At 41.8% G+C, this 25750-nt stretch overlaps 1 protein-coding gene across 2 annotated transcripts in view; it reads left to right on the top strand.

Moving 5' to 3' along the window:
• The window catches only part of stxbp5a (syntaxin binding protein 5a (tomosyn)), a 124265-nt gene that overhangs the window by 87221 nt on the left and 11294 nt on the right, over window positions 1–25750 (top strand). For both annotated transcript variants that reach the window (XM_028439727.1, XM_028439726.1), the window contains exons 11-18: window positions 1948–2020; window positions 2971–3118; window positions 7027–7094; window positions 7591–7631; window positions 8144–8364; window positions 11600–11772; window positions 12818–12943; window positions 14475–14626. In XM_028439727.1, the coding sequence (XP_028295528.1) occupies window positions 1948–2020; window positions 2971–3118; window positions 7027–7094; window positions 7591–7631; window positions 8144–8364; window positions 11600–11772; window positions 12818–12943; window positions 14475–14626 (1002 nt within the window). The remainder of the gene's footprint in view (window positions 1–1947; window positions 2021–2970; window positions 3119–7026; window positions 7095–7590; window positions 7632–8143; window positions 8365–11599; window positions 11773–12817; window positions 12944–14474; window positions 14627–25750) is intronic.

Below are 25750 nucleotides of genomic sequence, written 5' to 3'. Positions count from 1 at the left end.
TTCAAAGGTGGAGAATCGACAGAGATATTTAGCCTCAACGTGCTTCAGGTTTTTGTCGTCGTAGGTTCCAAATGCATCTTGGGAAAGTATACTTTATGTATTTACTCATTGAGTTTGTAGGGTATAGTACGGAGTGTACGTGACTGTGCATCATATATGTTGAATGCCTGTTGATTTCCTTTTTGAATCCTATTTTTTAATTATGTTGGATTGCTTACCCGTGTGTCAGGTTTTCGCTGTAATAACTATGAAATTTCCCCTGGGGAAACAGCTCTACGTGTATAAGATATTACATATTCATTTGTATTCAATAAATCCATCTGGTTTAAAGGATCAGCTCGTATAATTATGACTTCCTATATATATTTAATTTTTGCTCCAAGGTTATTGGCACATATAGAGGCAGGATGAGTGAGTTATGACGTAAGAGTTGTGACTTGATTATATCTAAAGCCTCCACCCACTGACACTGACCTCATCCTGGTAATGGACTTCAATGGGTTTATTTAGGGATTAATACACAACGCTGCATGTCTGTGTGATAATGTGTGTTCACACAAGCTGCACCTGTCATTACTGAGCAGAGGTGGTCGATAATCCACCATGATGCAACGGCCCTGATGTGACGTGATGTGGACATAAACGTGCACGCTTGAATGAAGAAGAAGAAGAAGAAGAAGAAGCCAACATAACAAACACAGGGTTTAGTCACAAGTGGTTTATTGATATACGGAGGGGAATTAACGAGACGACGCAGAGTTTTATTGTTGTATACTGTAGGTCCCAGGTTCCCAAAGTGGGGTACGGGTACCCCCAGGGGTACGCAAATTGTCACCAGTGGTACATGAATAAAAAATAAAAATCGAAAACTAGAATATATATAAACTAGCAGTCAGGAGCCTCCACGCATTGTCACAAATTACACATTAGCCGACTACCCATGGCTACAGATCCTGAAGGTCATATTTAAGGTCACGAACTCAGAGATCTCCACGCTCTCAGTACGACAAAGCTCAGCCAAAAAAAACTTTAAAAAAACTTTCTTCCTATAACTTGGCCACTTGTACCATTGAACAACATTTCTTTTCAATGTGTTACCTTGACCTTTGCTCAAGGTCATATTTAAGGTCAAGAACTCCTCAGAAAAGTGAGACATCAAAGCAAAAAAATACTTTTTTTCCTATAACTTGGCCACAAATTGAGATACATTGCTCAGACTAGTACCATTGAACAACATTTCCTTTCAATATGTGACCTTGACCTTTGCTCAAGGTCACACATTGACCTTGTTTTAATAAGAAATAAAATGGTTTAAAAGTGACCAAAAGTGGTGGAAAAGGTAGTGAAATGGAATTTTTTAAAAAGCTGTAGAAATTGGTTAAAAGTTGCAAATTAGAGTGGCCAAAAATGGGCAGAAAAAGTGGGGAAAAAAGAAGTTCAAAGTGTCAATATTGGCTTAAAGGTGGCAAAAAAAAGTTGGAACAATTAGTTTAACCAGGCAAATAATGCACATGTCAAATCATAAATGTGGTTAAATGTGCAAAAATATGTATGTGAAAAGTATGTGATAGTAGGTGAGAAAAGTGGTGGGAAGGGTTTGTAAGTGCCAAAAAGCTCTTGAAAGTGGAAAACATATGCAGAAATTGCATTACAATTTGAAAGAAATGGGAGTAATGCAGCAAAAATGCATTAAAAGGAGAAAAAAAAAAACCTGATAAACAGGTTAAAATATGGCAAGTTGTGTGTAGTTGTAACAAAAATGGGCTCAAATTGTTCAAAAAATATTCCAAGTCAGATACACACATGGTTCTCAGGTAACTGCAGTCATAATAAATCCAAGTGATCCAACTTTCCGGCACCAAATGTAATTCTCGCGTCAGAGTGGGAGGATTTCTGTCTGCGTGGTTTTTAAAGACGAGCGTTAATAAATGACTTTGTTTTTTTCAGACTTTCAGGAACCTTATGCTGTGGTGGTCCTTTTAGAAAAAGATTTAGTGGTGATCGACCTTGCACAAAATGGGTGAGTCTGATTGTCCAGTGCAACATTAAATGCATTTATCTATAGTGGGGATGCAATAAATTATTATTTTATTAATCTATCACTTTTTTTTTACGATTAATTATGTAAGATATGATCATATAATTGCACGTTTTGCAGTTTTATTCCATAACTAACAGATTCACATTACACATTAAATCTTTTGAGCATTTTTTACTGCACAAAACAATTAAACACAACAATAAATAGGCATTTTTTTCACAAAAACATTGCATTTCGATCCAACGTTTTTCCCTGAGTTTAACAAAAAAATTACATTAAACTTAAAAACTTAATTTGACATTTTCTAGCTGTGATCATTTGAATTGTTTTAAAACACAGCTTTCTTTAAACATTCAATAAGATAACAAAACATTTTTTTTTAAATTTAAGTAATCATTGCTATCGATTTCTAAGTGTTTTATCAATATTAATTGTCAATTCAAGTTCTGTTTTCATGTTGTAATGATATTCTTTTCCATATTTCATTGTGTTTTGAAACATTTAAAATTTCACAGGTGATTTCATACAAAGACTGCTAAACTGTTATGGATCGTTTTTTTTGTCTTTTTTGATGCAATCAAACAAAAAATGGATTTGATTTAAAAGAAGAAAAAAAATGCAAACAAAACTATGAATACTAAGGAAACAAAAACATTTTTTATTTATTTTTTTGCCATTTTTAAAAAATCTTTTTTCAAATTTCAAATCCATTATTTTTGTTTGCATTTCTTTTATAATCTTTTTTTCACTCCATAAACTGTCCCTGGTCAAATGTGCTACATGCATCGGATAATTAATGAATCATTTCAGACCTAATCTATAGAAACTTCATGTGTTTTGATGCTGAATCTATTGTAACATTTCTTTTCCATTTACCGAGCGGAATGGCAGCACTGGGAGTGACTTTGTGCTTTCTCTCCTTTCCACAGCTACCCCATCTTTGACAACCCTTATCCTCTGACCATCCACGAGTCTCCTGTGACCTGCTGCGAGTACGTCGCCGACTGCCCCGTTGACCTCATACCTGCACTTTACTCTGTCGGCTCACGACAGAAACGACAGGGCTACAGCAAAAAGGTACAGTGCCACACTTTTTATTATATTTATAGTTCTTACGTACATTTCTGCATTAGCCTTGTTCAGCACTCAATTTCACAGCATTAAATTAGTTCAAAAAGATAAGAATGGCAAAAAGGTCAGCTGTTAATAAATGCTTGACAGGTTCTGAGCTTATATTTCGTTGAACTTTAATGAAAGTGCAAACCTCCCTAAACCCCTCCAGCTCTAACTGTGTTATATTTTTTTGGGGATACTATAAAAGTGTAAATTCCACAAGCAAAATATACATTTCTGATGTCTAAAGCATGTGGATCTTGGCCTTTATTTGAGCAGAACACAAGGTCATTGCAGAAAATGACTCAAAAAACACACAAAACAACATCAAAACTACACTAAACCAGCGCAGAAATCCACAAAATGACAACAAAACACACAAAACAACATCAAAAATACACTATGACTCCAAAAAGACAAAATGACAGCAAAAAAGTTAATTTATTGATTTAATAGGTTAGGTTAGCCAAAATAGGTTAGTTTTCATCTGGCGTGCACAAGATGACTCCAGAAACACACAAAATGACTCCAAGAACACATAAACAACAACACTACACTAAACCACATCAGAAATACACAAAATGACAACAAACACACTCAATGTCTATGAAAATTAGAGAAAAATAGACAGTGACAACAAAGACACAAAAAATGACTCCAAACACACACAAAATGACGGCAAAATACACAAAACAACAACAAAAACACACAGTGACCGCAAGACAAATAAAACTACAACAAAAACACACAAAATGATTCCAAAAACACGTAAAATGACAGCAAAATACACAAAACAAAAGCAAAAACACGCAAAATGACTTGAAGACCACACAAAAACTACACTAAACTACAGCATCAATACATAAAATGACGACACAAATGCACAAAATGACAACAAAAACACACAAAGTGCCTACGAAAATGAGAGAAAAATACACAAAGCGACAGCAAAGACAAACAAAATGACTAAATAATAATATGCCTTCCTCCCTTATGTTGCTGTGTTTTTTGGTCGGCCTGAATTATAAATTCAAATCTCCATCACTACCCTGAGACCCTCCTGCGTCAGTGTTAGAAGATCAAAGGATATATTAACACATTGCATTTAGCTGAGGTACATTTAGACTTCTTAATATATCCATAACACTTAATTATACGCTGCATTGTTTCAGGCTCCTCCCCCCTCTATGCACGCCTCCTTTCATCTCTGGTTTCCAGGACAGATCCCCCCCCCCCACTGCATTATGCAGGCTTACGTTGTTTCCCGTGTCTCCATGTTGGAGCTTTCTGTGGGAAATGTCAGCGTTCACTGACCCACACTGGCAGCTCAACTTCATCTTTCTTCTTCTTCTTCTGTGTTTTCTTTGCCTGAAAACCTGCGTGTGCTGCAGGAGGCCATTTTCACATAAAGATCATCATGAGTCATCTTAGTGACCTTTGGATACGTGTCGCCATCTCTCACACACACACACACACACACACACACACACACACACACACACACAGACACATAATGTATAATTTGTAAGACACACTGAGGAACATAAAACAAACGACGCCCACTTTCAAAAAGTTCAGACACATTTTTCAGACTTTAACTTCCTTTGGCCAATAAATATCCCTTTTCTCCTATTTTTTGCAAGTCATTTTTGACACTTTTTTTTTTCCATTTTTGTCTTTTCTTTCATTTTTGGACCACTTTTCATTCAATAACTACCATTTGTTTCCCTTTTCCCCAACATTTTGCCTCTTTTTGTTCCACATTTTTGCCATTTTTCACTGTTGTGTGCCACATGTTGCCTATTTAAGCTCCCCTTTACCATTACATACCACCTGATTCCTCTTTATTTGCTGATTTTGTGGGCTGCTTTTGGCCCATTATTGTCACTTATTCACTCTTTTCTTCCCACATTTTGTGCCAATTTTGGACCATTTTGGACCACCTGTTAATGTCTACCTCTAATCGCTCATCAAAAATGTAAGTGTACATGATAACGTAATAAACAGGTAGACAAACACGTAAAACAGGAGCAAAAGTTATGCCTCATGCCCAAGACTAAAAGTCATCCCTAAAGAGATACAGTAATAAACCAAAGTTTTGATCTTTTCTTCATATCTCTATCTTCCATTGCCCTTACTCAGCACTTCATCATCAGGTCCTGGAACACACGCCAAGTGTTGTTCCGACAATAAGAGAGACAAAAATGTCACAGAATACATTTCTTAGAACGCTAATAATATCACGTGAACTCAAACAACTAATTAACCTAAATGTTTAATTAAAGAATGATGAATCAGCGTTAAAGAAGCACAGACTATCACCCGTTACAGAGTGCGTCGTCATGTTTCAGCACCAAGGACGGCACAGAATCACTGCTAATTTAGCCACAAAGGTAACTAAAGTTTCAGAACACAAAAAGCCACAAACACTAAATATTTACAGACTTTTACACCAATGAGACGTAGCTTCACTGATTCTACCGTCTTCCAAGCTTTTGTGTAAAATCACACTTTAGCCTGACTTTGCCCTCTCTTCCTCACTTTTTACCTTCAATTTTTGTGTGTACAATGACATTTCCATTGATTCCAGTATGTCTCTATCCTGTTCTGTTGGTCCTTCTGTCCACTAACCCCAACCAGTCAACGCAGATGGCTGCCACCTCTAAACCTGGTTCTAACAGATATTTATTCCTGTTCAAAGGGAGTTGTTTCTTCCCACTGTCGCTAAATGCTTGTTCATGTGGATCTTGTTGGGTTTCTTATTATGAATTTTATATTTTGATAAGTGCATATGAGATGACTTTGTTGTAATTCGTGCTATACAAATACAATTGGATTGATTTCAACTCAATAAAAGACACAGCTGTCCAAATATAATATTTAAACATTTAATTAAAACGCCTAAAAGCCATTGAGGTTCTGGATTTGGTAGTTACTGTTACTGACAGAGAAGTTACAATTACAGACAGCTGTTACAGTTGTAGTTACAGTTACTGTTACTGACAGAGCTGTTACTGTTACCGTTACTGTTACTGACAAGGCTGTTACTGTTACTGACAAGGCTGTTACTGTTACTGACAGAGCAGTTACTGTTACTGACAGAGCAGTTACTGTTACTGACAGAGAAGTTACAATTACAGACAGCTGTTACAGTTGTAGTTACAGTTACTGTTACTGACAAGGCTGTTACAGTTACTGACAGAGCAGTTACTGTTACTGACAAAGCAGTTACTGTTACTGACAAAGCTGTTACTGTTACCGTTACTGTTACTGACAAGGCTGTTACAGTTACTGACAGAGCAGTTACAGTTACTGACAAAGCTGTTACTGTTACCGTTACTGACAAGGCTGTTACTGTTACCGTTACTGTTACTGACAAGGCTGTTACAGTTACTGACAGCAGTTACTGTTACTGATAGAGCAGTTACTGTTACCGTTACTGACAAAGCTGTTACAATTACAGACAGCTGTTACAGTTGTAGATAGTTACTGTTACTGACAGAGCAGTTACTGTTACCATTACTGTTACTGACAAGGCTGTTACAGTTACTGTTACAGTTACTGACAGAGCAGTTACTGTTACTGTTAATGTTACTGACAGAGCTGTTACAGTTAAATTTACTGACAAAGTTGTTACAGTTACTGACAGAGCAGTTACTGTTAGTTACTGACAGCTGTTACAGTTACAGTTAAAGTTACTGACGAAGCTGTTACAGTTACAGTTAAAGTTACTGACGAAGCTGTTACTGTTACCCCTACAGTTAGCTGTTACAATTATTGACAGTTAATGTTAGAGCTGTTACCGTTACAGTTACAGACAGAGTTGTTACAGTTAGAGACATCTTTGATGTTTGTGTCTGCTGTCCATCCAGGAATGGCCCATTAGTGGTGGAAACTGGGGTCAAGGAACGCAAACCTACCCAGAAATCATCATCACTGGGTGAGGGAATATAGTCCTTTCTTTCTTTCTTTCTTTCTTTCTTTCTTTCTTTCTTTCTTTCTTTCTTTCTTTCTTTCTCCTTGCTTACTACTTTTTTTTTCTTTTTATGGATGGATGAATGAAAGTACGTGTTTTTTTTGTTGATCATGTGATACAAACAGTAAAAGGTAAAAGGTTGGGATGAAGTGAACACTGCTGCTATGACCTGCAGGCACCACATCACGAGGCCCCCTGAGGGCCGTCATGTCATCCATGGTTGTGTGTTTGTGACGTAAAGGCTGTAAAAGTGCAGGTGAAATGAATCAACTGGGCTTTTTAAGCTTCAAAGAATATTACAGATATTTTCCCTTTAGCTGTGCATACATACAATATCTACAGTATAAGACATTTATTTAGGTAATCAAACCCAAACAGTTGCAGGAAAATCACTTTATATTTATATATTATGTATAACATTGAGCTGTACGATTTCAAATGTCGTCATGTTGTGTTCCAGGCATGCTGATGGAACTGTGAAGTTCTGGGATGCCTCTGCAAGTAAGTCATTTTAACTCATTTAAGGCCTGAGTAAACATACAAAATGATAATGAGATTAAAAGCATTAAAAGCAGCATTTCACCCCTTCAGCAGACTCTCCTTGTTCTTTTGTTCTTATTTTTAATTGCGTAATTGAATATAACTATTGTCATGTGTTGTATGTGGGTGTGTATGTTGACATATAAAACTATGTACTTTTATTTGATTACATTATTTTTTAAACCAACATGGAAAAGAGGGCGATTTGAACCTCAAAGGAAGAAATATATCATTTATTCTCAGTTTTTCTAGGTTTATTTAATTTTTTTACATTTATTTATTCATTTCTTTTATTCTCAATGAGTTTTGTTTTAAGAAAGAGGGCTCGCAAAAACCACAGGCGTCTACTGTATTTACTTATTAGTTAATCTGTCAAATTGTGTTGTATGCCACCCTTTGTGTGATTGTTCAAACAAAAATAAAGAGAAATAAAGAATGATTGTGTGATTGAAACTGTTTGTTTCTCTGGCCAGTAATGCTCCAGGTGCTCTACAAGCTGAAAACAGCCAAGGTGTTTGACAGGAACCGATCCAAGGAGGAGAAGGGCAGCACCGAGGTGTCAGACGAAGACCCCTACGCCATTCAGATCATGGCCTGGTGCCCCGAGAGCAGGATGTTGTGCGTTGCCGGCGTGTCAGCCAACGTTATCATCTGTCGATTCAGTAAACTGGAAGTAACCACTGAGGTGGTGCAGGTGAGGCTCATTCTACCATTTTTCCACCTGCTTTGGTCTGAATCAAAAATGATGTTGGTCTGTAGCGTTTTCTCATTTTGTCTCTGGTGCTCAGCTACTGAGAAATACACACAAACGCTTCCAAATCTGCCGAGTCAAAGGCAGTACGGTTGCCATGCCAACAGACAGAGCAGTGAACAAGCACAGCTAGACTATAATTATAATAGGCAACAAGCAGAACAACTGCTCGGAATCCATTTCTATGTTTTGTTTTTTTTCTATTGAACACAAATGAACAATTACACCAGTTTACATTACAACGATAAGACAACACACAATAACTAAGGATAACACTACAGAGAACTAAGAAAACAACACAAAAATAACAAACAGCAGAAAAGTTTCAAATGTTCACAGGATGAATGGTGCCCATTTAGTTTTATGTATAGTGTCAGGAGGGAAAGGTATTTTGGAATTATAGTGTTTTCAAAATAAAAGATGATATCACTATCCTGGAGGCTGATCACATGACCTGTTTTGTTATGAATACGTTTCTGTATATAAGGTCAGATGTTTTTACTGTAGGTGCAATGATAGATCCCTTTGACATAGAAATTGTATAATTTATGTGTGCAGTGTTAGCTTTGAATAGCTAACCAGCATTTTCAATCCGGAGCTGTAAATTCACACTGAGATGTTTGTAAACTGATGTTAAAGTCACTGTCGTGTCTCCCCAGGTGATGATGTGGATGGTAAAAAAAAGAGGTGTAGTGTGGAAAAAAGGTCTTCATTCAGCTCTGTATTAGCCACCATTAGCCACTGAAGCTAGCTCTGTATTAGCCACCATTAGCCACTGAAGCTAGCTCTGTATTAGCCACCATTAGCCACTGAAGCTAGCTCTGTATTAGCCACCATTAGCCACTGAAGCTAGCTCTGTATTAGCCACCATTAGCCACTGAAGCTAGCTCTGTATTAGCCACCATTAGCCACTGAAGCTAGCTCTGTATTAGCCACCATTAGCCACTGAAGCTAGCTCTGTATTAGCCACCATTAGCCACTGAAGCTAGCTCTGTATTAGCCACCATTAGCCACTGAAGCTAGCTCTGTATTAGCCACCATTAGCCACTGAAGCTAGCTCTGTATTAGCCACCATTAGCCACTGAAGCTAGCTCTGTATTAGCCACCATTAGCCACTGAAGCTAGCTCTGTATTAGCCACCATTAGCCATTGAAGCTAGCTCTGTATTAGCCACCATTAGCCACTGAAGCTAGCTCTGTATTAGCCACCATTAGCCAGTGAAGCTAGCTCTGTATTAGCCACCATTAGTTACTGAAGCTAGCTCTGTATTAGCCACCATTAGCCACTGAAGCTAGCTCTGTATTAGCCACCATTAGTTACTGAAGCTAGCTCTGTACTAGCCACCATTAGCCACTGAAGTGGGGTCTGTATTAGCCACCATTAGCCACTGAAGCTAGCTCTGTATTAGCCACCATTAGCCACTGAAGCTAGCTCTGTATTAGCCACCATTAGCCACTGAAGCTAGCTCTGTATTAGCCACCATTAGCCACTGAAGCTAGCTCTGTATTAGCCACCATTAGCCATTGAAGCTAGCTCTGTATTAGCCACCATTAGCCACTGAAGCTAGCTCTGTATTAGCCACCATTAGCCACTGAAGCTAGCTCTGTATTAGCCACCATTAGCCACTGAAGCTAGCTCTGTATTAGCCACCATTAGCCATTGAAGCTAGCTCTGTATTAGCCACCATTAGCCACTGAAGCTAGCTCTGTATTAGCCACCATTAGCCACTGAAGCTAGCTCTGTATTAGCCACCATTAGCCAGTGAAGCTAGCTCTGTATTAGCCACCATTAGTTACTGAAGCTAGCTCTGTATTAGCCACCATTAGCCACTGAAGCTAGCTCTGTATTAGCCACCATTAGTTACTGAAGCTAGCTCTGTACTAGCCACCATTAGCCACTGAAGTGGGGTCTGTATTAGCCACCATTAGCCACTGAAGCTAGCTCTGTATTAGCCACTGAAGCTCCGTAACCCAACACCATTGTTTTTGGGTCACAGAATTTGCCACAACACGTACTAGTTCTATTTGTTTATTCATAAACTTTGGCCATCTTGTGTTAGCCACCATTAGCAATGATTTTTTTCGATAACTTTCATATAAAATCCACTACAGGCACCCTTAAAATGTCTGAAATTGAAGTTTGCTAATCCTTTTGTTTTTTCAAACTTTATCGTGTTTCTGTGCATTGACGGAAGTTTCCAGCAAAGTAGTACAATGTTGATTAGGGTTAGAAACGTAATAGATGGGGTCAAACACCTTTACCGCAGAAATAAGACTTGTTTACATGAAGGATGTGGAATCTAAAGATGAGCTGCACTCACTCCTCATTCTTTACTCCCACATGTTAGCAAAGCTAATGAGACGGGAGCTTATGTGTGTGTGTGTGTGTGTGTGTGTGTGTGTGTGTGTGTAAGTGAAGGCGGGGGCTGCAGAAGGGTAGCCTGAAGGAGGACTTGGAAGGAATGGAATATTTTAGCATTTGAGGACCTCTGACTCTGGCTCTACCCACACACTGTGTGCACAGAGCTGTCAGCACATCCTCAGCATCAGACACTCCAATGACCAATTATGTCACTCACTGTCATCTGAATGTTCTCCATCCTAAAGAAATGTTGGTAAAAAATATTTTTACTTGATAAGTTAAACACAAATGAGTTTTTGACCTTGGTCTACGTCCTACGACCAAAATATGACAACGTTTCTTACGCTTTGATAAAGGTTGTCGTAACCGAGTTACAAGTGGACTTGTAATAAATGTTTTAACAACACTTCTAAATACAGAGTTTTTCTTTAAAAAAATAAAATAAAAAGTGCTCTCACCAGTTGCGTGTGCCACCATCAGTTACCATGGTGACACCATGGAGGGAAAGTCATGTACTCAATATTAAGTAATCAAGTGGACTTGTAATAAATGTTTTTCTGAGCTAACGACACTATTTCTAAACACAGAGTTTTTCTAAAATAAAATTCAATAAGATAAAAAAATATCTCACCAGTTGCTTGTGCTACCATCCGTTACCATGGTAACATGATGAAGCGAAAGTAATGGATTTGATGATTAATCAAGTGGACTTGTGATAAATGTTTTACCTGAGAATGTTTTCTTATGTGTGTGTGTGTGAGTGAGTGTGCGTGTGTGTGTGTGTGTGTGTGTACATGTACGTGTGTGTCTCACACAGTTACTAGAGGTCCGAATGCTGTACGAGCTGAACGACATAGATTCTCCCGACGGCGGAGTGGAGCACACGCCAGCACTTCCGACGCCTGGTGCTTCACCTCAAACGAGTGGGCCGCCCTCACGCCCTTCCACCAGCAGCAACAACTCTGATGGAGGCAACGTGTTCTGCCTCAAGTATGACACACACGCACACACACAGAAAACACCTAAATTAAGCCATATAAGCAGCCGGGAACCTTTGCAATTTTTTAAAAATTTTGCATTACAAATAATAATGCATGAAAGCGTTGCACATAAGAGTCTTGCTTTGTTTCCTCGAGCACCCTCACACAGACTCAGTCAGCACCTGAAGCCTCCTCGACCACAACCTCCTCTTCATTCCTAAACCCGTCACCAGGGGTGGATCCAGACCAGTCCATTACATTATCAGACACCATGTGATGCTCAACATGTGTTTATTTTTGTCTGGAATTATTATTACATCAGAAATCCTTAAAAGGGGTAAACTTTTTAACCCCTTTTTCACCTATTTACTTTATTTGTCCCTTTTTTTTTTACTTCTTTTCAAATATTTTTTTTCAAACTTTAGCTCCTTTTGTCAATAACTACCCTTTTTTCTAGATTTGGTCCATTTTTGTGACTTCATTTTGACACTTTTATCAAATTTTTGTCCTTTCTTGAAATTTTTTGGCCACTTTTCATACCAATCATCTAACTTTTGTCCAATAAATCCCACTTGTTTTCTTTTTATCTACATTTTCCCTCTTTTTGTTCCACATTTTTGCCCTTTTTTTTTTTTTTACTAGTGTTTGTCACATTTTGCCCGTTAAGGTTGTCCTTTGCCATTAAATACCACCTGGTTCCTCTTTATTTGCCCAGTCACTCTTGTCTGCTGTTGGCCCATGTTAGTTACTTTATACTCTTTTCCTGCCACGGTTTTGCCACTTTTGGACCATTTTGTTACCACGTCTGCCTTCACTTGCTCTTCAAAAAAAAAAAAAAAAAAAAACACACAGCGGACCGGGGTGGCCCACTTCAGGTGTCCGGCCCGTGCCCGGTATGCCAGATGCCCAGTCCACCCCTGCACGTAACACACCATCACCTCTGAGCTGCAGCTGCACCACTCGTCAACGTCTTAATGAAGCGTTTGTCTCTTTTTCTCTTTATTCCTCTGAACCCTCCCACACACTATTCCCTTCCTCCTCCCCCTCTTTCACAGAGTCCGTAGTAGCCCTTTAAAACAGTGTCCAGGTTACCAGGTGGAGTTAGTGGTCCAGTTAGTGTGGGTTAGTGGAGAACCTCCTCAGCAGATCACCAGCCTGGCACTTAATTCATCCTGTGGTTTGTAAGTAAATAACAGTCTCACAGAGACACACAGTCACTTTGTTTTAAATATGCTTAAAGATGCAAAAGTTTGAAATTGTTGCTGGAAAGTTTGTTTTCATCTCCACTGTAAAACCATTGTGGGAGGTGGAATCCTGTAGATCAGAGGTTCTCAACTGGTCTCACCCTGGGACCCACATTTTGCTATGGTCATTTAATTGTGACCCAGTTTTTTTTTTTTAGAATTCAACCACAAATTTTTTCTCAATTAGCTGTTAAACACACACGTATATAATCTTTTCAAAAAACATAAATCTCTATATTTTCCTGTGTAACATACATTTCACAGCATGCCTGTCAAAAGAAAAGTTTCTTTCAAAATAAAGTCCAACATGAGAGATATTAAGTATTCATTTATTTTTGACCAGCTGTCCATGACCCACCCAGTACATGTCTGCGACCCACTTTTGGGTCCCGACCCACCAGTTGAGAATGGCTGCTGTAGATGGATGCAAAGAATGTTTTTCATTTGATTTCTTTTTGTTTTATTTTGTTCCCAGTATTCTCTGTGAAAAATCCTAAAACATAATCCTTCATTGTTTTGCTGTAACTTTCAGTGAAAAGACCAAAAATGTGTCACTTTTGCAGGGTTTTTTTGTGGCAAATGACATTGGTTCTCAACCTTTTCAACCAGCAAATTTGATTCTTGTTTGCGCCATAGTACAGTCATCTTAAAGATTTAAATCATTGTTTTAATCAGAAAAAAGTTGGTGAAATAAGATTTTAAAAACTACAAAATTTGTTTAAAAGTGGCCAAAAACAGACAGAAAAAGTGGTAAAAATGGTTCAAAGTGTCAATATTGAAACAATTAGTTTAATCTGGCAAATAATGGGCATGACAAATCGTGAATGTGGTTAAATTGGCAAAATAATTATGAAATATTTTGGAAAGAGGTTAAAAGTGACAATAATTGGTCAGCATATGTAATTTAAGGTGAAAAGGTGGTGGAAAGGGTTTATTAGTGCTGAACATGTTTTCAAATGGTAAAAAAATGTGCAGAAAAGGCATTGAAAGTTGATGAAGTGTCAGAAATGGGAGTAATGTAGCAAAAATGCATTAAAAAGGAGCAAAAATATGGCAAGAAAACATGATGAAAATAGGTTCAATTATGGCAAGTTTCAGCTCAAATTGTTAAAAAGAAAATTGTTAGTTTCTTGAAGGCATCGGCGACCTCCTCCCAGTGTCTCACAACCTCAAATGGGGTCCTGACCCCAAGGTTGAGAACCCCTGGTCTATGGGACTCCACATCCCACAATGCAATGTGCAAAACTATTCCATTAATGTCAACAAACAGCGATTACAGTGGAGATCAAAACAATTTCAACCTTTTGCATCTTTTTCCAAGTCAGTCATTTTCCATTTGTTAATCTATGAGCTCTAATCTACGTCTTTATATGATCATAAAAAAAATAAAATAACGTCTCCAGCAGCTTTAAACTACGTGAAACCAAATGTCCTTCACTTCTTCTATGATTTGTGGACTTTTCCTCAGGGTAGTGTTTGGCAACAGCAACGGTCTGGCGGTGGTGGACTACGTCCAGAAGACGGTCGTTCTCAATCTGGGGACGGTTGAGCTTTATGGGTCCAACGACCCCTACCAGCGACAGCCTCGGTCACCGAGGAAGACACGGCAGCCCTCAGGAGGTAATTTAAGAGATGGATCTAGAAAGAGACTGGCATCAAAAAACTAAAGCTGAAGGAAACCATGTGATGCCATTCTGTTTTAGACCCACCATGAATGATGGTTTAAAATGAGATCGATAAACTGTCGACGCACATTTCGTCATTCATTATATTTTTCTCTCATTTTCTGTGTTTTTTGTTGTTTTGTGTATTTTTGTAGTAATTTTCTGTATTTCTTTTTAGTTTTTTGTAAGCTTTTGTAGAAGTTTTTAGATTTTTCTTTCATTTTCTGTGTTTTGTGCATTTTTGTCATTCTTAATATTTTCTGTGTTTTTATTATATGTATTTTGTATTCATTTTATGTATTTCTTTTTTTAGTCCTTTTTGTATTTTTTTGTAGAATTTTTTAATATTTTTCTGTCATTTTCTGTTATTGTTGTTTTGTGCATTTTTGTGGTTATTTAGTTTTTTTTGTTGTTGTCATTTTGTGTATTTCTTTAGTCAATTGGTTTTGTGTACTTTTGAAATCATCGTGTAATTTTGTTTTTTTCAGTTGTTTTATGTTTGTGTTGTAATGTTTAATTTTACACTTATTTTTCTGTGTTTTGTGCATTTTGTGGTCATTTAGTATATTTTTCTCATTTTTTGTGTTTTTGTTTTTTTTGTGTATTTTGTATAGTCATTTTGTTCATTTTTGTTGCCATTTTGTGTATTTTTTTAGTCATTTAGTCATTTTTAATTTTTTCTCAACTTTACTGTGTTTTTGTTGTTTTGTGTATTTTGTGTAGTGATTCTGTTTGTTTTTGAATCCATTTTGTGTATTTCTTTGGTAATTTTGTTTGTTTTTGTCATAATTGTTCTATAATTTTTCTGTCATTTTCAGGATTTTTTGTTGTTTTATATATTTTTGATCTTGTAATTTAGATTTTTCAGTTATTTTTGTGTATTTGTCTCGTCGTAATGTATAATTTTCTTTTTTTTTTTTTTTTTTTTTTTTTTTTTTTTTTCACCTTGTTTGCACATGCTGTTGAAGGTTAACACTACAAGAAGTGCAATCTTTTAACAGCAATGCATATTTTATTATTGCAATTAAATAAATGAGTTTATTTCATTGCATAATTGTGACCATCACCAGCCCTCCCTAGGGAAGGGTAAATACTTTATTAAAGGGAGGATGTAAAAGAGAGAGGGCAGTGTTACACCAGGGTGAGGGGGGTGGGGGGGGGGGAGTTAACAGGGAGGAGGGATACAAGATAGGAAAACGAATGGGTGGGGAATAATCAATAAGTTTCAAGTGATGTGATGTGAAATTGTGGTTGTGTATATTGTGCTTATTGTTGTGTTATCAAGCCAGTCTGGTGACCAGTGTGCGGCTTAGGAATAATGGTGGTGGCTGTGAGCAGAGGAGGAAGTGAGTGGAAGTTACATAAAACAGGTATTTGGGAACAACGTGTCTATGGTTGAGCCCAGTATGAGTGTTATCCCACAGCCCGAGGCCAGTGCGTCCATGACAAATGTGATTCCAAGAGCCGCTACTGCAAAACCCATGAGCCGCCCCCGGGCCCGAAGAAGCAGTCGGGCCAGCAGAAAGAGCGAGAGATCTAGGGGCCCCCGGCGACCACCCCACGGCCAAGCAGCCCCCCGAACGCCCCCAAGGTCCCAAGCCGAGAGGCTGCCATTGCCCCCCCCATACACACCCGAAAAGCCCCCAAGGAGCCAAGGACCAAGCGCACCACGCCACCGACTCCAACCCCCAACCCCCAGGCCCCCCACCCCCCCACCACCACCCACACCCCCGCGCCCAGCCCCCCGAGGGGAGGGCCCAGAGAGCCCCCCGCCCGAGACCCCAGCGGAGGAGCCAAAGCCCACGCCCAGCAGACGACCAGAGCCACGCCGAACAGGCAGCCGGCGGGCACCCGCCGGTGAGCCCAGAGCCAGCAAGGACCCGACCCCAGGCCAGGAGGACCCGGAATGGATGCAGCACCAGGAGCAGCCCGCCCAGGGCGAACGACCACACCCCAAGCCGCATAAGGCACCAGGGGGCCGCTGGGAGTCCCCCCGCCAGTCCCCAGGCACCCCAACCCAGCCCCCCCGGGCGCCCCAGATGCTGATGCCGCCCGCGCCACGAGCTTCAGTTCTTTAAAGCCAGGGCCCCCTCCAGAGGCCAAGCCAGACCGCCCCGCCGGGATGTGGCCCCCTAATCCCACCCCGACACTCTGCCTCACGGGGGACTGCCCAAGCAGGGGCCGCACCAGAAGGTATGCAAGGGCGCGGCACGCGCCACCCGCCCCAGAAGACCCCCGCCAGGACCGGCCCGGCCAGCCGGCCAAGCACCCCGGGCCCCAGGAGTACCCCCAGGGACCAGGACCCCCCAAGGGCAAGCCCCCGGGCCAAGCCCCCCGGGACGCGCCCCCCACCCCAGCCCAGGTCCCGGCCACAGCCCAGCAGGACCGCACAGCCCCAGACGGCACAAGGCCAGCAGCCCAGGGCCCGCCGCCCCCCGGACAGCGCAAGCCACGGGGCAGCGCCCCCCGTCGGCCCGCGAGCAACCGGCGACCCCCACCGCGGGGACGGAGGCACCCCATCGGCACACATCCAGCGCGGGACAGCAGCCCCCAGCCAAAGATGCCCCGGACCCACCCACCAGTCCGCAGATGGCAGGACATACCCACCAGGCGGCCGAAAGCAACCTCAACCATCGGAACAGCTAACGACGCCCCCCCAGTAAACAGCATCATCCCGAGGCGCCAAACAACCCTGCCCCAACCCCGGTGAGGACACCAGCACCCCCCCAGCACACCCACCCCCCAAACCGGCGAGGCAGGCCGCCCCGGGCCCGCACACCGCGGGGCCCGCCCCCAAGGCCACCAGGAGACAAAGCAAGCACCAAGCCACACCCAAGGGGGAGAGGCACCCCCGCGCCCCACCCGGCCGACACAGCCCGGAAAGACCCCGCAAGGAGAAACCCCGGCAAAGCCCCCCCGAGACCCACCGCCACGCCCGACCGCACCATCTTGATGTGCTTTTACTCTATGCAGTGGCCCAGCCACCAACAGAGGGGCCAGGCCCCCACCGGAGAGGCCCAAATATGTGTACCAACCCACCACCCTGTTATGGTGCCTCTCCATTCCCCAATGGAGAGGCACTTCCCGATCCCCTGTGTGAATGTGTGTGTTTGGTGAATGTATGGGGTGTAATTAAAAGAAGGGGGATGGAGGGGAGCGGTGCTCCCCCTCCAGCCTCTGTGGATTTATGTGTATGTGGTGTAATAGGCCGGAGGGTGTAAATGATGATACACCCTCCGGGGGGTGACATGTTGAGATGCGATTAAAATTGGAGGGATTAGTAGGGCAACTAGAGGTGGGAGGGCCGCCCCCACGCCACTACATAGTAACACAGGTGGCGGGCCCCTCCACCCCCAGCCCCACCATCCAGCCCCCCAAGGGTTGGGTATTGGTGTGTGGTGCATTTAGTGAGTGAGCCAGACCAGCTGGGAGTGGGGTGAAGTGAACATGTAGGAGGCCTGTCCAGTGTGAGCCGGGCCCGTCCGCGTGGCGGGCCACGCGAGAGGGTAGATGGCGCAGACGGGCAAGTGGCACTGCGGGCCCCGGAACAGCACAGCCGGAGACCCCCCCCCACGGCACCCCCCAGACCGCGCCGGCCCCGCGGAGCACGGCGACACCCCCCACCCCCGGGTACAGCCAGGCACCAACAACATCCCCCGGCGCCCCAGGGGGCGACCCCCGCCGCCCGCCGGCCCGGAGCAACGCCACCCCGCCACCAAGGGGAGCGGCCGAGCAGGGGGGAGGCCCATGCCCGCACCAGGGCCAGCACAGGCCCACCCGGCGCCACGATACAACACTCTCCACCGGGAGGCGGCCCCGGCCCCCCCGACGAGAGAGGACGCCATCCACCGCCAAGCAGGGCCATCCCGCCAGCCACGGACCGGCAAGCCAGAGTACCGAAGCACCCCCAGCCCGGAACCGCCCCCCCACACCAACGGCGCCAATAGAGCCCCCCCCCCCCCACGGAGGCAATCCCCGACGACCCACACACCGGCACGAGACACCCCCCCGACGCCAGCACACCCCGAACAACAGCGGGCCCAAGGCCACCAGCCCCGCCCCGCCCAAGGCTGCGCAGCGCCGCCACGAGCCGCAGCCGGTCCCCGGGCAGATGGCCGGAGAGCACCTCCCCGGACACGTAGCCCAAGGATCCGCCCCCGGGGCACCCCCGCCCCGGAATCGCGCCCACGGCGCCCGGTGCACCCAGCCAGCAGACCAGCCAATCCCAACGCGGATCCACCGGGCCAGGAACCACGCGCCGCGCCCCCGCACACCCGCCCAATACGACCCCCGGGGAGGCCCCATAGCACCCCTCACCCCACCCCCTAGCCATAACGTCCACACCCCGGCCATCGCGGTCGTACAAAAAGCCCCCGAGGGGGCCCCGCCTGGCTCGCCGCGCAAGCGACATCCCTAGCAAAGGTGCGCCCCAGGGAGCCAAGCCAAGGACCCGCAAGGGCCAACGGAGCAACCCACAGCCACACCCCGCCACCCAGCAACCCAGGAGGCAATCGCCGACCCCGGGCAGCAGCCACCCCCAAAGCTACCCCCACCCCGGATCCCCCCGGACCGGAGCCAAGGACCCCACCACCCCAGGCCCCCCAACGAGACCACCCCCGAGCCAACCCACCCGGCACGGCACCGCCCGTCCCCCAGGCGGGAGCCACAGCCCCCCCACCAGTGCCCCAGGCCAACGGGAGCCCCCCAAACCCAACCCCACAGGATGGCGGGCGCAAGAGCAAAGGAGGAGGAGGGGGGAGGACGAGACAGGGGGACAGGGAGCAAGGGGAAGGAGCGGCAGGGGAGCACGCAGGGCCCCAGCCCCAGAGACCAGCCAGATGCGCATGCAAGGGGCAACGGCGCCAAATCAAACAGCCCCGGGACCCCGTGAACACCCAGAAGGAATGCACACCCGTGCTGAGGCAACAAGGCACCCCGGCAACCCACCCCAGCCCCCCTGACCAAGACCACCCCAGAGGCCCAAGGCGGCCCCGGCCTACAGTTGGGCTAGTGCGTTAGTAAAGAGTGGTGCTGGCAGTCGCTTGCAGGCTAGATCATCAGGCTTTTAAAAATTTAGATTTAATGCAATTAAAAAAGGAGTCCAACGCTCCTCAAAGCACGTTATTATTTTTTTTTGTTTTCTGAGAGCAGACATCTTTTCCATGGAAATAAATTCTGTGAGGAGATTTTGCCATTGGTTTATGTTTAAGGATTTTTTGTCTTTCCAATTTAGTAATATTGTTTTTTTTGCAATGGCTAGTGCCGCAAGGATTGATTGTGATTGGTTTGCTGGAGGTTGAAGCATTGTCAGGTCTCCAATCAAACAAAGATTTGGAGATAAAGGAATTCTGTAGTCCAAAATGGAGGACAGTTTTTCAGTGATTAGAATCCAAAAGTGTTGAACTGGGGAGCAAAGCCATAAGGCATGTAAATAGGAATCCGCTGTATTCTGGGTGCACTGAGAGCAGATGTCTGTTGCTGAGAAGCCCATTTTATGCATTTTCTGTTGGGTAATGTGGGATCTGTGGAGGACCTTGTATTGAATTAGCTGAAGGTTTGTGTTTTTTGTCATCTTAAAAGTATTACAACAAATTTCTGCCCAGAAATCAGTGCTCGGGGTGATTGAGAGTTCGGCCTCCCACTTCGCGATTGGTAAGTAATTACAGTTAGTGTTCGAAAGCGCTCTGTATATTTTTGAGAGTTTTTTTGATTTTGTTGAGATTTTTTTCATATATATAGCCAGTTCTGGAGGTTGTAACGTAGTTAAGTCTAGTGGAGTGGTTTTCTTTATTGTCTCTGTTACTTGTAAGTACTGTAGAAAGTTACTTTTATTTATATCGAATGCTTGGGTTAGATTATTATATGACCTGATCTTGTCATTTTCAAAAAGGTCTTGGAGATGAGTGATTCCACTCTCTTCCCATGTCTTCAGATAGAGTGGTGTTTTTTTATTTTTAAAGTCGGGGTTGTGCCAGATTGGAGAGAGTATACTAGTTTTTAATTGGCTATTTGTGATGTCCAGGGCTTTCCACCATGCAGTCAGTGTGGAGGCAATTAGTGGGTTTTTAAAGCAGTTGTGATGTTTGAGGGTCGCAGTGATAAAAGGGAGATCAGAGAGTTTAATGTGTTTGCAGTCTAACTGTTCTATTTCTAGCCAGGTGTTGTAGTATTCTTTTGGATTTAGCCATTCTGTTAAATATAGTATTTGGTTTGCTAAGTAATAATGCATGAAATTAGGGGCTTCTAAACCACCCTCGTCTTTGTTTTTTTGAAGGGTAGAAAGGCTTATTTTAGGTTTTTTATTTCTAGTATAGAATTTTGTAGTTGTAGAATCTAATCTTTGAAACCATTGTTTTGGTGGTTTCAGTGGTATCATTGAGAACAAGTAGTTTATTTTTGGTAAGATTTTCATTTTAACTGAGGCTATCCTGCCAAGTAGTGAGATGGGGAGATTGTTCCATCTCCGCAGATCTTCTGTGACTTTGTCCAACATCGGATCATGATTTAGTTTAATTAATTCATTTAAGTTTGGTGATATATTTAAGCCTAGATATTTAATTGTATTTGTGGTGGAGGGGTGTTGTGGATTTTGGTGTTCAGGATTCCAAGAGTTTTTTGTCAAAGGGAGGATTGATGATTTTGTCCAGTTAATGGAATAGTCTGATAATTTAGAGAAGCTGTTTATTAGATTAAATACTTCCTCTAAAGAGGATTGCGGTTCTTCCAAATAGAGTAAAATGTCATCCGCGTAGAGATTAATTTTGTGTTCTGAGATGGATGAGTGGATTCCTTTAATAACAGAGTTCTGACGTACAGCTGCTGCGAGAGGTTCAACGAATATTGCAAAAAGCAAAGGTGAGAGTGGACAGCCTTGTCTGGTTCCCCTCTGCAGTGTGAAGCTTTGGGATGTTATTTTGTTTGTGGTTACTGAGGCCTTAGGTTTATTGTACAGGGTGGAGATCCATTGTATGAATGATTCTCCGAAGCCAAATTTGCCAAGGACAGTTAGGAGGAATGACCAGTTTACTCTATCAAATGCTTTTTCTGCATCGAGTGACAAGATTATTGTTTTCTTTTTAGAGTTCTGTGCCATGTTGATCACATTAAACAGTCTTCTCACATTGTCTGTGGAGTGTCTATTTTTAATAAAACCTGTCTGGTCTTGGTGTATAATTGACTGTACTACTTTCTCTAACCTGGATGTGAGTGCTTTGGAAATAATTTTTAAGTCTGTGTTAATAAGTGAGATGGGACGATAGCTTGAGGGTAATATGGGGTTTTTGTCTGGTTTAAGTAACAATTTAATGTTCGCTGTATTCATGTGACCTCCTACATGCCCTTTATTTTTGATCTCTGTTACTACTCTGAAAAATAGTGGAGCCAGCATTGACCAGAAATGTTTAAGGAATTCAGCAGGGATCCCATCTGGACCTGGTGCTTTGCCTGTTGACATGCTATCTAAAGCATTTTGTAATTCTTGTAAGGTTAATGGTGAGTCTAAGGTGGTTTTCTGATCTATAGTGAGCTGTGGTAGGTTTAGTTTATTAAGAAAGGTTTTAATATCTTCAGGGTCAGGGTTTAAATTTGATGAGTATAAGTTTTGATAATAATCATGAAAGATGTTATTAATGTCCTGAGGTAAGTTTAAAGTTTGACCTGCGTTATCAGAAATTGCTGCTATAAAGGAATTTTCTTTATTATGTTTGAGCTGATTTGCTAAATATTTGCCTGATTTATTATTGTAGTCAAAGTTTTTGTATCGTAATTGTTGCAAAATGAAGTCGGTTTTTTTAGATAAGATGATATTCAGATTAAGTTTTGTATTTTGGAGTTTTTCCCATAAAAGTTCAGAAGGGTTAGCTGCGTATTCTTCCGTAAGTTCTTTGATCTTTTCTTCAAGTGTTTTTTCTGCTATCTGTTCCTGTTTTTTCTTAAAAGAAGAGTATGATATAATCTTCCCTCTAATGACAGCCTTGCCAGTTTCCCAGAGTAAGGACGGTGATATTTCCGGGGAGTCGTTTGTCAATAGAAAGTCCTCCCATTCTTTTCTTATAATTTTTTCAAATTTACTGTCATTAAGTAATGAAGTGTTAAAGCGCCATAGAGAGGATACTTTCTGATTAGAGTCACACTGCAGGGTGAGGGATATTGGGGCATGATCGCTAATAATTATAGGATGTATTTTAGATGACATCTTATGTACGATGGAATTATTTGAAAGAAAAAAGTCAATTCGGGAGAAGGATTTATGCACGGGGGAGAAGAAGGTATATTCTTTTTTAGTTGGGTTATTCAGTCTCCATACATCTCCTATTCCAAGATCTTCCATGTAATCCATTAATACTTTAGCAGATCGAGATGGTTTTGTATTTGAGCACTTACTAGATCTGTCCAATGATGTGTTGAGCGCCAGATTGAAGTCACCTCCGATGATTAGAGACGAGTCTGCAGAAAGGTCTGAAAGCTCTGAGAAAATTCTATGGAAAAAATCAGGGTCATCATTATTGGGGGCATATAGATTAAGAATTGTGAAACATTTATTATAGATTACTACTTTGATAATAATATATCTACCCTCTGGGTCTATGACGGAGTTGATTATGTTAACGGGTAACTTTTTGTTGAGAAGAACCGAGACTCCTCTTTGTCTGGAATTGAAACATGAATTATATATCTTGTTAAAATTTGAATCTGTCAGGGATTTTTCTTCTGATTTAAGTAAGTGAGTTTCTTGAAAGAAGACAATGTCTGCATTTAATCTTGATACATAGTCAAATATCTTAATCTTTTTAGCCTGTGAGCGAATGCCACGCACATTCCAAGAAGTTACTGTAAACTGATACATAGAATGAGGTGAGTGTTAGTCCATACAGGTGTGAGCATAAGTGAGAATCTGTGAGCATTTGTGCACTGTGTTGTAAAAAGCTTGGATGCAAGGAAATAAAGAAGAGGAGACATATTTATCATGCGATAGCACCACGGGGTAAAGGACTGGATTGAATAGGTTAGTGAAAAGCACAAACATACAATGACAACAACCAATATCAAAAGAGTAAAAGGAGCAAGGGGTAATTATAGGAGGTATAGGAGGTGGGGGGTGTTGTGGGTGTTGAGTGAGTGTGAAAGAAAAAAAAGAGTGAGGGGTTCGAGACGAGTGAGTTGACATGAGGGTAGAGAGTGTCCTGTGAGAGAGTACGTGCCAAAAAGTGTTTACCAAAATCTAAGCCAATATGTAGCATACATACAAACATACATACACATACGTGTCTATATATACCTATCCATGTTTTTATTTTAGTGTTATTATCTTTATGTATTTATTTATTTTAATTATTATTATTGTTATATATATATACATATATTTTTTTAATTTATTATTATTTTTTTTTTATGGAGTTATCATTATTTTATATATATTTTCTCTATTTATATATATATATATATATATATATATATATACACACATACACATACACACATATATATACACATATACATACATACACATATACATACATACATACATACAAACATATATATACATATATATACACATACATACATACACACATACATACACATACATACATATACATGCACATACATACACACAAACATATACACATACATATATATATATATATATATATATATATACACACACATACATATACATACACACACATATATAAACATATACACATACACACACATACATATGTATACATACACATACACACACACATACATACACACTTTTTTTTTTTTTTTTTTTTTTTTAAATGTATTTATTGTTTTTATTTGCCTTTTTTTTTTTTTTTTTTTTTTTTTAATGTACAGATATATACATACACACACATACAACATATATATTTATTTTATTTTTTTTTTTAAAATAATGCTACCTTAGCTTCACCATGAGTGGAGAATTATCCTTTCAATGTTAACTCACATAACACCTGTGTTTTTTTTTTTTTTTTTTTTTTTTTAACTTCATTATTATTATTATTTTTAGATTTGTCTTTCTCAGTAGAGCCAGGGGGTGATGTTTAAGTCCCTAAACAGTTGGCCATCTATGTAAAGCTTGTCTACGACCAATTTGGAATTTTTGCCTTTCTGTCGGTTTTCTTTAAAGATAGGATACAGGGTTTTTCGACGTTCGTTTATTTCCCGAGGGAATTGATCATTCATGCCGAATTGCGTACCTTTAAGTTCCCGACCTTTACTTTTAACCTGGATCTTCTGTTGAAAGTGCTCAAATTTGGCAATGATGGGACGTGGACGGTTTCCTCTCCGTGGTCCGAGGCGATGGACACGGTGAAATGTGATGTTTTTCACGGTTTCTGCCGGGATTTTAAGCGCCGACGACATGAAGTCTTTCAGCAGAGCATGTGGGTCATCGTTGGGAGTTTCTGGAATACCTGAGAATATTACGTTGTCTCTCATACTGCGAGATTGGATATCCAGGACTGATTCTTTAAGAAACTTGTTTTCTTTTTTCAGCTCTTTTACCTCGGAGCTCACCGCAGATAAAGCCGAATGGATATCATGATTATCTTTTTGTAAGTCCTGGATTTGTTGATAGGCAAATTCCAGGCTGACTTTCATTTCCTGAACGTCTCGGTGCAGTAAGTCGAGCACATCCAGCCTCTTAATTATGGTCTGTAGGAGTTCCGTGTGGGATTCTACCTCGAGGTCTGATGTATCGGTGGCCGAATCGTTTTTCCGGCGCTTCGCCGACTTACCTGATGTATTGGCTTTTGGTCCGGACTCCATCACGTACTCAGCGTAATATCTATCTATGAAGTCCTCGAGGTCCTCCACTCTGGCTGGTGAGAGGGCGCGTGGTCGGCTCTCGTTGGTGGCGTTGATTTAACGGTAAAAATCGTTAGTATGTGCACGTAAACAGGATCGGTAAACTAGTCACGGCAGCGAGCCGCCATGTTGAATTTTCTCAGCTTGTCATGTGACTCTCAGAACATCTCGCGTGACTTCTCACGCGAGATGAGAAGGTCTCTCACGCGAGATGAGAATGTATAATTTTCTATTATTTTTCTTTGATTTATTTATTTTTTTGAGT

Source organism: Gouania willdenowi, chromosome 24 (genome assembly GCF_900634775.1).
Source record: "Gouania willdenowi chromosome 24, fGouWil2.1, whole genome shotgun sequence".
Taxonomy (NCBI): domain Eukaryota; kingdom Metazoa; phylum Chordata; class Actinopteri; order Blenniiformes; family Gobiesocidae; genus Gouania; species Gouania willdenowi.
Note: the sequence above shows the minus strand (reverse complement) of the source record. Positions and strands in the feature narration are given on the sequence as shown.